Source organism: Siniperca chuatsi, linkage group LG16, assembly GCF_020085105.1.
Source record: "Siniperca chuatsi isolate FFG_IHB_CAS linkage group LG16, ASM2008510v1, whole genome shotgun sequence".
In the NCBI taxonomy this organism is placed as follows: domain Eukaryota; kingdom Metazoa; phylum Chordata; class Actinopteri; order Centrarchiformes; family Sinipercidae; genus Siniperca; species Siniperca chuatsi.
Genome location: NC_058057.1, coordinates 22,326,282 through 22,343,142, shown reverse-complemented (window position 1 = coordinate 22,343,142; position 16,861 = coordinate 22,326,282). Strand labels below are relative to the sequence as shown.

Below are 16,861 nucleotides of genomic sequence, written 5' to 3'. Positions count from 1 at the left end.
TATTGAAAGTTCTGGAAATGATGCATCTGACTTACACTGCGGTCCTGCACACTGAGTGGTTAGAGGTTAAAACAAGGTCACAGCTAAGTGTGTGTGACGTGCTAAATAAAATCAGCACAAAATGAGGTTAAAACAGTGTTTTTTCTAAAGGGAGAAAAAAAGTACACCCTCTAATATATACAGTACACTATACCCCCACTCAGTATTTATTTTCTTGGCTGTAACTTTTGACATGAAGTGAAAAAATGCCAGATTTTTTTTTTTAAATCCCAAAATGGAAAATACTTTGCAGAGTTACCAGGTTTCCTTCAGACAGCAGCGAGATGGGATATTGATGGGAGAGTTAACAGCTGGCTGCAGTTCAATTGACTGACAGAGCAAACACACACACACACACACACACACACACACACACACACACACACACACCTGGAACTGGTTAACCTCTGTCTCCGTCACTGATTTCACTCCGTTCTCTCTTTCTGTCAAACACACACGTACACACACTTTCTCTCAGTTTTTCTTTCTCAGCTTTCACTCCCTCACTTTGTCAATATTTGTCTCATTCCTTGCTTTACATCTCAGTTAAATCTTTTACCTTTTTTCCTTCCCTTTTCTCTCCTACCTTGATTTTATTGCCTGCTTTCATTCTTTTCTTTATCTCTACATCCTCTTCTCCTCGACTTGCCTTTCCCCTTCTTCTTATTTTATCTTTCTTCCTTCCATTCTTTCTTTCTTCCCCCTATTCTGTACTTTGTTGGTGGAAAGTAAATAAGTTCATTTACTCAAGTATTGTACTTCAGCACAGTTTTGAGGTACTTTACTTGAGTATTTCCATTTTGTGGTACTTTATACTTCTACTCCACAACATTTCAGAGGGAAATATTGTACTTTTTACTCCACTACATTTACTTGACAGCCACTAGTTGCTTTTCAGATTAAGATTGATTTTTTAAAACAAATGATAAGCTTATAAAATACAATGCATCATTAAAGAAACCTGTGGTTCCCAATCTTTTTGGCTTCTGACATCTAGTTGGAGCCCTTGGTGACATTTCTGATGTCTGTAAATTGTTAGCAGTTCTACCAAAGAGTGATTTACCCTCTAAACTTCTCAGATAATTTCATTTAAATACTTGTTTGAGGCCCAAAGAGGTAAAATTATCTATTTTTTCACAAAAAAGCAAAGTTTGGAGAAAAATCCAAACAATGAATACACATTTGTGTAGCAGAATTCTTCCCTCTTTCCTACCCCATTCATCACCTCACGACCCCTCAGATTTACCTTGTGACCCTCTGAGGGGGCCCGACACACACAGATTGGGAACCACTGAACTAAAATACCTAACTGTATATAAAGTACTAGCTCAACCTCAACCAGCTTCAACAGTAAAATGCTGCTTCAGCATTGATGCATCAGTATCAACAATCTAATAATGTCATATATAATAATATACCAGTCACACAGGAGCCATTCATCTGCAGAAAAAGTACTTTTACTTTCTTTTCATTAAGTACATTTTGCTTATAAAACTTCTTCACTTTTACTTAAGTAGGATTTTAAATGCTGGCCTTTTACTTGTAATGAAATATTTGTAGATTAATGTATGGTCTGTACTTCTTCCTCCACTGCCCCCCTGTTTTTGCACTTCCTTCCTTTAATCCTGTCAAAGATTTGTTTCTGCTCACTTTTATTTAGTATATTGTTAAACTTCCTTCCTTTCTTTCTTTGATTATTTGTTTTTCTTTCTTTCTTTCAAATTAACACACAGTCATGAGAAGAACCTACCTTTTTAGTCTCAGTTTCTTTCACTCCACTCACGCAAAACACACATCACTTATGGCTTGAGAGTAGAGTTATGAGTCAGTAAGTGAGAAGATAGTGTTGACAGGAAGTCACACATGCTCTACCTCTCTCTACCTCCATCTCTCTCTCTCTCCAGCTGTAACATGCACATGCACCAGTCTGCAGTCTGAAGCCAAGCTGGTATCAGTTTGACCTACTATAGTTTGGGTGTGTTTACATATGGCTCAATTATGCATGAAAGATTTGTGTTTTAATAAATCATCACCTTAATTTAAGTAGTCATAACTCATAGAGCGATGTTATTGGTGGTACATCAAAAATGTATACTTTCTAAATATATTCAGATGTAATGGGTATGAAAATCCTGAGATCACTGACTATAAGGTTTGTGTCCATCAAACACAGACTGCAACAGCACAAGTTCAAACACGAGAAAGAGGAAACTGCAGCCTCACGTGGTTACTGCCTGCTCAGCTGATCAATCAGCCTCCGTCTCACTCTCTTCCTCTCACACACTCTTGCTTTACTTCACACACTCTCACATCCCTGTGTGTTTCCGCCAGCCCGTCTGTCAAACAACCTGAATGACTTTCTCTCTCTCTCTCTCTGTCTCATGACCAATCACACATCCTGTCTCTCTCAGTCATTTGGTCTTTCACTTTTACGTTTTCCTCACACACACTCCCTCTCTAGGTTACAGCATAGCAGCACAGTATTTTCTCCAGTGTGTTGTAGTATGTTCTCTATATCACAGTATATTCTTTTTTTTGTTTTGTTTATTTAAATATGTTTTCAAAGCTTTCTCTACAGGTATGAAATTCTGGTTGAGAGTACTAAATCCCTAAATAACTAACATTTATTGAGGTTTTGGCCTAAAACAAATTTTTTAAGACATCTAGTTTAATCAGAGTCACACAAATATCAGAATCAGCCTTTAAGACATGGCAACATGTGTAATATGTGAATGTAAATTCCACTTGGTGTCCCCAGATTTCCAGAAATATTACTGAGGGCATGACCCTTGTTGGCTTCGATGGTAGCTACGGCCTTGGTTAGCAAACAAGCAGAAAAGTTGAAATAGATAACTCAAAAGAGTTTCCCCTCGGGGATCAATAAAGTATTTCTGATTCTGAAAGTAATGGCCTAACATCAAGCCTCTGCCCCTCCATGTGGTAGTAATACAAATGCAAACCAAACCTACTAAAAACAGAACAAAGAGACCAAGCCAAAACAATTTGAGGATCACTAGGATCTCTTGCTATGGATCTACCGCAGCCACTGTGTTTTCTCTGCAGTGAAAAACTATCAAACACTTTTGTGTAAGCCTATCGAAGGCGTATGATGAAGGGATACTTGAACCCATCTGACAGGACTGTGGGGGACAAAAAAGGTTGGGAATCACTGCTGTATAGCAAAGTGCTAAAATGTACCACTGGTGCACTTTAAGGCAATGCATGTCAAAATCAACCAAAGCTGAATTTTTCTAAACAGACAAATAGTGCATGACAGGGATTTGCAGCCACTGAAAGGAAAAGCACCATTTTCACTTTCAGTGTCACTTCACTGTGTTGAGTAAATGTCAAAAAGCCAATGAAATTGAAAGAACACAGTTCTTCTTTCACCAGCCAACTGTGTGGCTGTGTGGAAGGGAAGTCCACTCCCTTTTCAGTGTAAACAAATAAAGTCTACAGAGTAAAGAAGGGCAGGAAGACTGCAAAACAAAAGTGTGATGAAGGCTAGAAAATGTAAATATATTCAGATGTTAGTGGTTTGGTTTTTATTTACGGTTTGATTAAAAACAGACAAATGTCCTTTGTTATATTTGCTGAAGATGCGTTCCTACAAATATAGGCAATGGGCTAAATGGACCAGAACCAGAGGAAACTTCCAAGTGGTCTTGAATTCTTTTAAGGACAATAAAGTGCTTTGAAACGAAGCTCTGTCATGTTGTATGTGTACATGTAATGGTCTAGTTACTGTTTGATAATTAAATATATTATTTCACTGTGTGGTTTCTGCAGGCTTTACCAAGTTAAATGTAAGACTTTTTAAGACCACATAGGATGAAATTTAATGCCTGCTTCACGATCATACCAGCCGAAGTACCAAAGTATGATGGAAAACTGGTGGGGATGATATGGGAAAGAATTATTTATTGTTATATCGCATTTTTTCCAGTCCTTCCCAGCAGTATATAAGAACATTTCTGAAGAATTATATAATTAGCTAAATTAAGGTGACCTGGACCCATATAAGCGGTATAAAACTGATGGATGGATTAACCAATTAAAAATGATTAATTAAAGTTAATTTAAGGTTTTTGCTAAAATTGACACTTGGCTAATTATGAGTCGATAAGCTTCCTAGCTACTGTAGCTAAAAAAGGGTTGAACAGCCTCCAGCGAACACAATCCACTGTCAGAATAATCCCACTTTTAGTTTATAGGTGTATAACGTCTCCCGATAGCCAGCAATCTGACACAAAAACATTCTATAACTAAAATTACTGCCGACGGTAGGCAAGAGAAAATATTTAAGACTTTTGGAAATTAAATTCAAGACTTTTTAATACCTTCTACGCCATTTTGAGAAAACTGAATTCAATGCTTTTTAAGACTTTTAGAGACCTGCAGATACCCTGACTGTGTTTTTTATCTCTTGGAATACTTAGTTCAGTCAGCCAACTCATGTGGAATAGATTATATGTGAATGTAGAATATGTACAGCATTAATGTTTGGAATCTAGGCTCTGACCTGGTCGACGATATGAGTTAGTATCGTCAGAGCCTACAGGTGGATGCTGGGGTGGAGATGGGGCTTTTGAAATGCTATATGAACAGCAGCGGTGGTGGCAGCAGTAGCAGCAAATGACAGCATAGCTTTAATGTGAGCAGTGTGGCAGCCGGCATGCAGCAAAAGAGTGAACATAAGTACACAGCCATGATTAAATGTGTGCATTGGATATATGTTGCAGTGAGAGGAGTATGTCATGTGAGCTAGCTTGCAGGCTTCACTTCATTTTTTAAATAGTACAAATAATCTCCAATAGTTAATTTTCATGACTGCTCTTTCATTTTATTTGAGTAAAATGAACATTAAACAAGAAACAGCATATATCGAGTTAATATCCCTAACACATGAAATTTAACTGATAATTATGTTAACATTTTAGCGATATTGTCCAACAAGTACCAACTAAGTACAGTGCACTTCTGTTTGATTCATTTCTCACAGGGATTTCCCCTTTACTTGACACCACAGTACTACACAGAGCAAACCACAGCTGACTTTACTGTATTTAGGTTGCTTTTACAATACAATGCACCCATCTGCAGAAGCTTACAAATTCTCTCTGCAGATATGTCAGCCAATTAAACTTTTACAGTATATACTGTAGGTTTCACCCTTTTCAAACCGGCCTGGTTTATTCTGATTGAGGTGTTAACTTAACCAAAGAAAATAAAAGCCTCCATGTTACTGTAGCTTTAAATTCACACAGACAGAGACCTGTTTCTCTCCCACCTCCATCTTCCAGCGGCTGAGCCATTCTTCTCTCTGTCTCCTGCTGATGTAGTACGGATCTCCAGCCTGGAAAGTCACTCTGGGGACTGGCCTCCTCCGCAGCCTCCCAGTCTCTTTCTGCACACACAAAAAGCATGTTATATACTTACTCATAAATCTGCTTGTAATATGAGAGTGTTTTTTATCTTCATTTTTGGATGTAAAAAACCATCAGAAGCAGGGTAGCAACTGGTTTTCTCACCTCTCTGGGGGAGTCACAGTTTCTGTCGTCTGGCTCGTCTGCAGGAGAAGAAAAGTTACAGGAAATGGCCCATTTGTACAGATTTAACAAGAGCTGTAATGAGGAGGTAAAGTCATGGTTTTCATCACTTTGCCCCGGCATCCATATTTAAAGTCGAAATGCCCTCAAAGACTGCAATCTGGAAGTTATTTGAGTATTAAAATTTCAGGTAAACTGACAAGTACTCTTGAAGACTTGTGGGTAAATAGTTTTTTATAAATTAGACACATCATGACCGTAACTTTTCACATCCTTAAAACATCTAAAATGTCAGCAAGTTAGCTGTTGTGTACTGTTCTTAAATCAAAGGCTTCTGTAGATTACTGTGTATATGAGCAAAGTCATATTATAAAAATGATATGACTTTGTATTAAATCTATACCCTTATTCTTCTCGGTTTGCTCTAGTTTCCGACGCCCGCGCTTCTTGCGAGGGGAGGGGGAGGGCTCCGGCTCCTCAGGCGGGGTTGGGGGGGCGTTTGCACAGGGGTCAGAGGTCGCCATCTCCTGGGAAACAGACGGAGCACAGTCTAGGTCTGAGAAAACTGCTGCTGGCCCTTGTCTAGACTCATCAAAGGACTCCACAGACACAGTAACCATACACACACATACAGGCCTTACACACACACACACATAAAACTCATGCATACACACACAATCAAAGAGCTACTGCAATACATGCACATACCTATTAGTCTGCCCTTGTTAGTAAAATGCAGAGCAGGTACGTCCAGCAGAGTGTGTCTGCATAGGATCAGTATACTAAACACCCCCAGCTCCCATTAACACACACACACTTATGAGATGAGAAGGGGAGCACTATTGATGTCGTTAACAGTGTTAATGATTAATGAACACATGTGGGAGAAATTCTTTGTGTTAAATGATGCTAACCCCTCATAAAATTAGGTTAAAATTACATATAATGTAAAATAACCTGAAAAAAATATTCTTGGAAAATAAAAAATACTATATATATAAATATAAATTTCATACTAATACTAATTACACTGCAAAATATTGAGATGAATATTGAGTACGCGGTTTGTTTAATTATGCACTCAAGCAATTTCCTGTGTACAATCCTGTCTCTAACTCAATGGCTTATCCATTAGCTCACCAGCATTAATGATGCTAAAGTCTGATCATGTGTCTGCTCTAAAAGGCCAGCAGGATTTTTATGTGTGTGTGTCGCTAACAGATTTTATAGATTGGTAGTTAGAAAGTGGAGAGCAGGGGTGAATGTCAAGCTCAAAGGCTACGCTAACGCTAGCTAGCGCTAACAAGCCCACAAAGGCTGTAATGAGCAGGTGAGAAGGCCTGTAAAAGGCAGAGAACACAAAAGGTGACTAAAAGGGCCTCGGGGGAAACTTAACTACACCAGCACACACTTTTAACACTGGCTACTTAAACAGGAACAAGGTTTTGATACATAGGTGGATTTGTGGTGGTTCAAAGGCTTTTAGTGTCCAAAACATCCCACCTATAGACAAAAATTAATATTTTGCATTAATGTGTGCTTGCCCTTTTGTAAAATAGTTGCAAATAGCTACAGTATGTGCATGTATAAGGCCATTTATTCACTGTTGCATCAACCCGGATCTGAAAGTTAGTGTGGGACCAAGCTCTAAAAGGCAGCAGGCATATAAATGACAGTATAGCCCTTCAACTGTAAATTTAATTTTTGTGTTTCTTACTGACAATACTGCACAATATTACAGAGTTGGCAGCAGATAATGCTTTGATAATCGAAAAATGTTTTGTTTACTACTAAGTCTGTACAAACTCTCATTAAGTGGGTTTTAACTGTGTGTGTAACAATGTATAAATGTTAAAATTATTAGTAGAGAAGCTGCATATGTGAAAAGCAACATATTCACTTGATGTTGGGACAAAACATTGGAAAATGAACTGCTGAAACGAAAGTGAAGTGACTTGACTGGAAAAATATATTATACATGATCAATGTATTTCTGTTTATAGCATTTCATCCATAAATCTCCATAAATTGCAGGAAACATAACAAATACAACACATTAAAACTAAATAAATCAAAGCAGTCAACTAAATTCAACCACTTAAGTCAAGTGGTTGAAATCAGTGTAAAACTTTCTACATAAAAATAAACCAGGTGCTTTGAAAAATATAAATTGTGGACACCTAATTACTGCAATAAATTAGCTCACGTGAATCTTAAAACTGTGCGCACAAAACAATCAAACTCATGGTATGAATTAAGCAAGATGAAAGTAATATGTTTCTTTAAAATTAAATTAAAATGAGTGCACCAGCGTCTATCTTGTGCACATGCAATACCATCATGTGCCCTTGATTTGAACACATGGCCTAAGTATTCATTGTTTTAACCCCAAAATGAAATTAAAGCTGCATTAAGCAATTTTTAACATTAGAAGGCAAAAAGACTCTGATACTACATCAGCTCCTACAGCTAACTTTTAAGCAAACAACTGACTACTTACACATTCAGCAGAAACAGAGGAATCTGGACTTGCAGTCATCTTTTTGGCCACATGTCGAATGTAAATCCAATTCAGCCCTGGTTTGGTCCACCAACTCCTGAGAAAAATATCTGGATGTCTTTGGATTGCTATATGTTCGACGTTCTTCAGCCACTTCGCCTCTCCGCCATTTTGCACTACACAGGAAGTGTACAATCGGCTTGTGTGAGCTGGTTGTACACTTCCTTTTATGAGAGCAGGTGCATTTGTTGGGTTTCATTTAAGCAGGTGAACCAAAACTATGACCTCAATGCGGCTGCAGGCTGCAGACTACAGTGATGATTCACATTAAAAGGAGTCATTTGATTCATTGTGACTGTCAAAGGGATATTGCTTAATGCAGCTTCAAAGTTGTATTGAGAGAATTTTACTTAAGGATATAGACATGTCAAAACTCGCCTCAAACAAGCCCACTGTGCATCAAACTAAGAAAGACATTTTCAGGCTGCCTATGTAGTCTTAATTAGGGTTAAACTCACACACAAACACAGACAATACCTTCTACATGTACACTGGTGGTTTATGTTGCCTTTCACCTTTTCAAACAACTCCTCGCTGACCTGCACTTCCTCTTCTCTCAGCATCTAACCGTGATCTTGAATGACAGACAGTGTGGAAAGTACCTGACTTTACTGACTCTAATCTAAGCTGTGTGCACAATATAGCGATCCAACAAAGGGCAGTTTTTGGGTTGGATGAAACTCTGATGATACCCAAGGGGAGGCTGAAGAGAGAACCGGATGTAGCAAACAATAAAACAATAGTGCACCAAAAATAATAAAATAAGCAGTCACACCAACCTAATATAGCAAATAAATGCATGATAGGCCAAAATGTATTGTAGCTGTTTCCAATGTCAGTGTGACAGATGGAGGTAACACATATGTGCACAGCAAGCACTTTCTTATTGCAGTTATTATTAGTAGTTCCCATCCCAGTAGCCGTGAATCTCATCCAGGACGTGACATGATTTGGAGAACTGTCCAAACTGAACACTTTAGCCGTGCCCTGCTTTACATCAATGTCAGTCAGAAAAAAAAAACAGCCTCTAGAGGAATAGCAATGTTAACTTTTTCCATCGGGCTCTTCATCTTCAAGCTCAAGGCTGTTTTTATAATATTTCCTTTTGTTCGCTTCAGTTTTGCTAGCTAAAACTTGTTATTACTAGAGATAGCTACTCTGGCCATGTTGGCCAAAGTAGCTATCTCTAGTTATAATAATATTAACTGAATTTTCAAACTATCTAACAAAGTTAATTCTCAAAAGTAAAAAAAGACAAAGCGGGCAACCTTACCTAACAGTGGTGAGAAATCACAAACAAGATGATTCCTTATGCATTTACCAAAAGATATCTCGAATGATTATTTTTTTTACCATTTCCTCATGTAGTCTACAGAGGTGTGAGTAAAAGTGGGACAGATGCAGCAAATGTATAATACACTCAACTCATCTCAACTCAAGTCAACTTACCTACATTCAACTACACTCAGTTGCCAGTTTATTAGGTACACCTAGCTAAAACTAGTGCAGTCTAATACAACAGTCACGCAATAAATCCTACCTGCATGAAGGTTATAATGTTCAGTTTTTGTTGAAACTGTTTCAGAGAGGTGTTGATTCAACTGTATGGTAATTTTGGAGGCTGCAGTTGCAACTGCATATTGTTATACTGACAGGTGTATTTTCTCGATTAATCGTTTTGTCTATAAAATGTCAAAAAATAGTTAAAAATGCCACATACAAATTCCCACAGCCCAAGATACGGTCTGCAAATGTCATGTTTTGTCTGAAACAAAACACGAAGATATTCAGTTTACTATCATATATGATAAAGAAAAGGATCAAATTCTCACATTCAAGAAGCTGGAGGCATCAAATGTTTGGCATTTTTGCCCCCAAAAATGACAAATATATCAAGGAAGGTAGGCTAAATAACACTTTTCTGTATAAAATACAATCCAACAACACTAAACTAGATCTGGGGCTTTTACACGCAAAGATTTTAATCTCTGCTGACACACTCAGACACTCAAAAATCATCTTATGAAAGAGAAAAGACTACATACCAAAATGGCAGATCTTCTTTATCTTAAAAACACAAAAAAGATCAAATCTGACTTAACTACTTTCAGGGTTTATATGACTTGTTAGAAAGTTAGTTTAATCTGTGTGGTTCGTAACACCGTACAGGACGTTTAAGTTAATTAATACAGGACCTCAGCATAAGCTCAGTTACTTGCAGCGTTAGTTGTAACATCAAAGCTGTTTCACTTTAGGCCCAAGAAAGTTACTGCAAACATAACCAACATTTTTCCACAATGTCTCTTTGACCTTTATGGTTTGGGCGCACAACGGAAACACCAAAAGAAACCAGACTAAGTTGCATACATGCCAAGATCAAATCGAAAGCTCGGGTTATCATGATAGTCCAAGATCTTAGGTTTAACGTGACAGTTCCAGTAATTAAAGGTTAGCCTTACTCGGGATAAAATCTAGTTATTAGTGTGCATGAAAGGTTTCAATATCTATATCAGTTGACATCATATTTGACTGTTGCTGTGAGGGGATTTTCATGTAAAAGCATTACATAAATGTTGGGAAAGGTGCCAATATATCTCTTTAGTCCTACTCAGAAATGTTTAAGCAAAAGCCACAAGCACAACACACACACGCATAAAAACCCACCAGCTGCTCCGCACATGGTTCCGGTGGCAAAAACAAAAAAGAGAGAAACAAGGGAGAGGAAATAAGAAAGAGGAAATGACTGAAACCCATCCTAAGTTATAGCGTTGTGAGTGAGCAAAAAAACCCAAAACTAAACAGCAGCCAAAAAAAATAAGAAGCAAAGAGTGTGAAAGGAAAAAAGATGGAAATAGTTAAGGACCATGACGCTAATCCACTTATCCATGAAACTATCATCATTACTGTAATAATATGTGTGTACAGGCAAGAGTAGTTGTGTAAATGTGTGTGTAAATACTTGTGATGGAGGTGAACAAGCGAATGAAGGAGAGAAAGTGAGGCTCCCTCCCTCTCTACTCTCTATAGTTAGTGTCACTGACAGCTCCACCCTGAGCGCCACACAATAGCTCTATTCCTGGATACACTCCACTGTGTGTGTGTGTGTGTGTGTGTGTGTGTGTGTGTGTGTGTGTGTGTGTGTGTGTGTGTGTGTGTGTGTGTGTGTGTGTGTGTGTGTGTGTGTGTGTGTGAGAGAGAGAGAGAGAGGGGGAGTTAATGGGTAACACACTGTTCGCTGGACAAGAGGCTTCTGTTATAAGTATGGTCCACGATTACTACATGTGATTATACTGCTATACTGTAAATGTCAATATTACTTTAAGTACTATCATCATCATCAGTAAGCATTACCTTACCTTCTGCGACAACTAAATCTTTTCTACTATTACTACTATGGCTATTACTACTGCTACTATTATACTACCACTAACACGGCTACAAGTTGTACTAATACTAGTGCTACTAGTACCAATACTACTACTATTATACAACTACTACCACTACCACTACCACTACTACTGCTACATTTATATCACCACTACATCTGGTCCTACTGCTACTACTATTAATACTATTACCACTACTATCACTACTGTTGTTACTACTACTACTGTAGTGTATTACTTCCATTACTGCTACTATGACTAAAACTTCTTCTACTACTACAACAATTACACTACAAACAACTACTACCGCTACTATTTTACCATCACTGCTCCTACTACTTCTATTATTATATTACCTCCTACACCTACCATTACTGCTGGTACTACAACTACTACTATAAATATTACTACTTTTACTGCTACTGCTATTACTCTAGCTTTCAACACTTCTATTACTACTACTACTGCTAGTACTACCATTACTACACCTGCTACTACCATTACCACTACTTTACTACTTTCACTACTGCTACTGATACTACTACTGCTACGTATGCTACAACTACCACTACAGCTAGCACTACTACAAATATTGCTACTGCAATTACACTAGTACCAATTTTACTGCTACTACAACAGCAACTACAATACATATTACTACCTTTACCACTACTGCTATTATTTTACCTTTTAACACTACCATTATTAATATTACTACTACTGCTAGTACTACTATTCCTACTACTACTAATACCACTAATTTAATAATTCTATTAATACTACTACTTTTACTAGTGCTACAAGTACTACTACTACTACTACTGTACTACTATGATTGATGGTGTTTTATTACAGCTACTACTAGTAGTGCTGAAGAAACACCACGGTACTAACATGCAGACTTACCTTACCTTTGGTATGTTTTATGTGCAGCTGTGTGTGTGTTATATGTGCACGTTTATGTTCGTGTGAGTGTTTATCTGTGTGTGTATGTGTGTGTTTAGTGTGTATGTGTGTGTTTAGTGTGTATGTGTGTGGTTAGTGTGTGTGTGTGTGTGTGTGTGACAGGACCCACATTAATCCTGTCTACCTTGTCAGAGCTCAGACATCAAAGCATGATCAGACCTGCTCTCCTGCACACATGAATGCACACACACACACACACACACACACACACACACACACACACACACCACACACACACACACACACACACACACACACACACACACACACACACTCTCGCTCTCACTGTAGTTCACTCGGTATTCCTTTCTGTCTGGGATTGTTTGATCAGCTATATTGACTTGCTGATTCGACCACAGAGTTCAGTCAGCACAAAGAGACAGACACACACACACACACACACACACACACACACACACACACACACACACAAGGTGAGCGATAAGAGGATGAATGGAGAGAGAAACATGGAGGAGAGGAGCTGCAAAAGACCTGAAGTCAGTGAGAGTGAAGAAATATACAGTATGATGTCATTACAGTAATAATGCAGCTCCACTCACAGCTCATTACTGCTGGCCCAAAGGTGACTGGAAGGTTGCCAGTTCAAAGCCCCAGTCAAGCTCACACAGAGCGAGTAAGTAAGTACCTTGTGTAAAAGTAACAGAACTCACAGTTTCACAGTTTCACAGTCACTTTCTCGGCAGAATAGGTCACTGACCTAATCACAAAACCACAGCTGAACTGGGAAAAGTGTGCCAAATTTACTAACATTCGCTCATAAACATTAATTATCAGGTATTAATTTCACCTTCTGCCCATTATAGCCACTAGAATAGTTTTCATACTCTGTCCTGTGATCAGTGCTGGTTATTGTTTAAAATGATTTGTGACCAGTGATCAATCAAAGCTCTCACTAAATAGGCATTGAGCAACATAAGTTATACAAGCTATCTTTCTTTCCAACATGCTATTTTATTTTGTTCTTTGAATGAATTTTGAGATAAATCTAGTTGGGTTTGTTCTGTCAATGTAAAGGTCTCCATGACTTGCTTATTATAAACAGGTTATGATAAATACAGACCTGATTGATTGATTGCATCTGTGGTGATCTTGTTTATGTGTAATTTATTCTAAAGTCTCTCCTGCAAAAAAGATCTTCACACACTTAATAAAGCTTAACTAACTAAAAGCTTGACAACAAACAATTTTAAAATCAATCAAACAGGATTTTTAAAATATAACAATATATATAATATAATAATATAATAATAAATAATAATGTGGTTAAAAACAGTTATTACAACTTGGGTTTTTCGTTCATGGCTCCGGCCATCAATTCTGGCAGTTGTGATAACATTGTACTCACAAGAGTAACTGCAGAGATCTCAAAACGCGGCAACAAACATGGGAGATAAGACAATCATACAGGTTGAAAGCGAGCCAATAGTTTTGCCAGATTAGCTACCACGTTGCTAATAATCACTCATTGTACAGGAAAACCACAAAGACGCACAACTATAGCAAGTATGGTAGGTCAAAGTTGAAGCAGGAAGTTCAGCTGTAAGCTAACGGCCCTTTTGGGTAATAACTGTACCGTTCACTCTGGCATCCTGGTCGCCTACATTTGTTTTCTCCTCCACTTAAATTTGACAAACAGACCTGCTCAAGGTTGTTGCCCTGTCTGACTTGTTTTTAACTTTTTTCTTCCGAGAACTTAACCATTACTTTGATTACAATGTTATCATAACCGATAGAACTCAGAGGTTTATTAGATTAGTTGTTTTGTTCTGTGGTGGGAAGTAACTAAGCACATTTACTCAAGTATTGTATTTAAATACACTTTGTAGGTGCTTATACTTTAATTGAGTATTTCCATTTTACGTTACTTTATACTTGTACTTCACTATATTTCAGAGGGAAATATTATACTTTTTACTCCACTACATTAATTTGATAAATTGAGTTAGTAGTTATTTTACAGATTCAGATTATTAATGCAAAATACTATCCGCAAATATGATAGGCCTATATCATTACACAGCACATATAAAGTACCCAGCAGTATATAAAGTAATCAAAATTAGCCCTTCCTTTAACAGCTGCAACATTAAAGTCATGTACACATAAATGTATCAATATTATAATCTAATAATATATATTATTCTGAAATAGGCCATTCTGCATTATGAGTACTTTTACTTTTGGTACTTAAAGTATATTTTGATGCTAATACTTTTGTACTTTTAGTACAAAGTACATTTTTTAATGCAGGACTTTTACTTGTAACTAGTATTTCTACACTGTGGTATTACTGCTTTTACTTAAGTAAAAGATACGAGTACTTCTTCCACCACTGGTTCTAATAAATCCTACAACAGCAGCAAGTACGTGAAAATGTGGGGGGATGGAGCCAGACTGAAATGTGAAAATCATGACAAAGTTGAAAATGATGAGGAAATGAAGCTAGCATTACGTATTGAGGGGGAGTATATGCAATGACTGTTAAGCCCTGCAGCCACTCAATGTGAAGGGGAATCCCTGTCTCAATGTAACACATAAAAGCAGAAGCAACAAATGGAAGCTGCTGTGAGTGAGGAGGAAAGTGCTCTGTCATATTATCTGTCAAACACACTCAAATGTGACACTTAATTAATGCCGTAAGTGTGTCCTCAGGTTTGTGTGTGTGCTTCTGTGTTATTAGAAACAGCTGAGCTAACTGTGTTTGCCACTCAGCAGCTAGCAGGTGTGAATGCATAAATGTGAAGCAAAGTGTTCCTGGAAACAGTGCATGCGTGTTTAACATATCTTTTCAGCATAGAGAGGGGAATTTTGTATAGGTGAAAAGATAATCAATCACTCTGCCGCAGTGTAAAGTATAAAAGGCTGACGACAGCCTATAATTACAGTACTCACAGGAAGCAGCTGTTTGCGTTTCCTGCCAGGACGACCCACTCTGCGCTTGTTGCGGGGGCTCGCTGGCGTCCCCTCCTCTGGACTGTCCTGGTCTGCTCCATCTTCACCCTGGCCAATTATAGAGAGGCTACATCAAACACTGAGCCAATCAAATGACTGTATGAAGTTATAATTGATGTCAGCAGAGAGGCAGCATTAAAGCAACAATGATTCGAGAAGATGTGGTTAAGAAACACTCTGGGGGGGGGGCTTTTTCACTAGAAGAGAAAAAGCTAAACTGAAGACCAATTTAAAAACAAACTACTATAAAAACAAAGATCTCAAAAACCCAGCCAACTTGTGACTGAACAAAGCAGTTCTCAAACTATAAATGGGCGAAATATGAAACAAAACCAGTAAATTATATGTTTGCAGACATGAAATCCAGCTGTGTTTAGTAAAGCAATGAGGATGCATGTTGTACTACTTCTAGACCCTCTGGATTGATCTAACGGTGGATACGCAGCACACAAACGCTTAATATAAAACTAAGATATTAAACATATCGTTATTTGAGGTCTTTCAGAAACCTGTATAAACCTTGATAACCTTTTTGCACTGCCTTATATTGATGCTGTAAGTGAAGCTTTGAACCTAAATGAATTCATCTCAGCAGTGTGTTCCTCTGCTCAGCTCACAGCAGAGACAAAGTGGTATGGCACAGCAGAGTTGTAGAATAGCAGTGGTGTAATTTTACATTTCTATATAAAATAAAAATAGCATGCTGCACCTGTGTCGACTAGATAGTGAGTGTGTTGGGTCAAAAGCAAAGTTAAAAAACACCTTTGAAAGGCTTCTAACCAGAAGGATTGCCTGTATGAGCTGAGATAACACGTGTCTGCATCTCTTTCTGTCTTCACTTTTAATTTGTTACATCATGTCAAACTAAAGAATCCTCTTTATGATGTTCTTAATGTCCGTGTTGTTGGCAGTTCACTGGTTTACAGGCCGTTGCAGACATGCATGACTTGGACTGGAGCCTGACTTGAGTCATGAATTCGATGACTCAACTTGATAAAATAAAAAAAGAAAAGATTATATGAAAAGTGTGCAGCAACTCAACCCTTCATTTTCCTGACAACAAATACACTTTGAGCCAATCTGACAGCAGCCAATCACGTTGCGTGCGCTGGAGGGAAAGCATGATGCCTAAACTCAGGTATCTGATACCAAGTACCGATCCGATATCGGGCATATAGTGATGAATAAGGCAACATTAGGGACTGCTGTGGCACGAAAACTTGAATTGGCTACGACTGAATGAATCTAATAGCAGAAAAACTGAATTTTATAATGACATAGATGAAGAAACTGTATTTAATATAAAACAGTCACATCTGGCCGATATCTGATCCACTTATTAAGTAAAGTATCTCTATTTAATTTCTATAAATGTACTATACTAGCTG

General features: G+C 37.9%; 1 protein-coding gene across 10 annotated transcripts in view; it reads right to left on the bottom strand.

The window, feature by feature from the left end:
* The window catches only part of LOC122862743 (DNA (cytosine-5)-methyltransferase 3A-like), a 62,921-nt gene that overhangs the window by 32,843 nt on the left and 13,217 nt on the right, over positions 1 to 16,861 (bottom strand). For 5 of the 10 annotated variants that reach the window (XM_044168357.1, XM_044168354.1, XM_044168358.1 and 2 more), the window contains exons 3-7: positions 15,414 to 15,521; positions 8,089 to 8,185; positions 5,992 to 6,115; positions 5,571 to 5,608; positions 5,315 to 5,446 (exon numbers count right to left, since the gene is read on the bottom strand). In XM_044168357.1, the coding sequence (XP_044024292.1) occupies positions 5,315 to 5,446; positions 5,571 to 5,608; positions 5,992 to 6,115; positions 8,089 to 8,185; positions 15,414 to 15,521 (499 nt within the window). The remainder of the gene's footprint in view (positions 1 to 5,314; positions 5,447 to 5,570; positions 5,609 to 5,991; positions 6,116 to 8,088; positions 8,186 to 15,413; positions 15,522 to 16,861) is intronic. The other 5 variants (XM_044168359.1, XM_044168356.1, XM_044168362.1 and 2 more) reach the window with 4 other exon arrangements.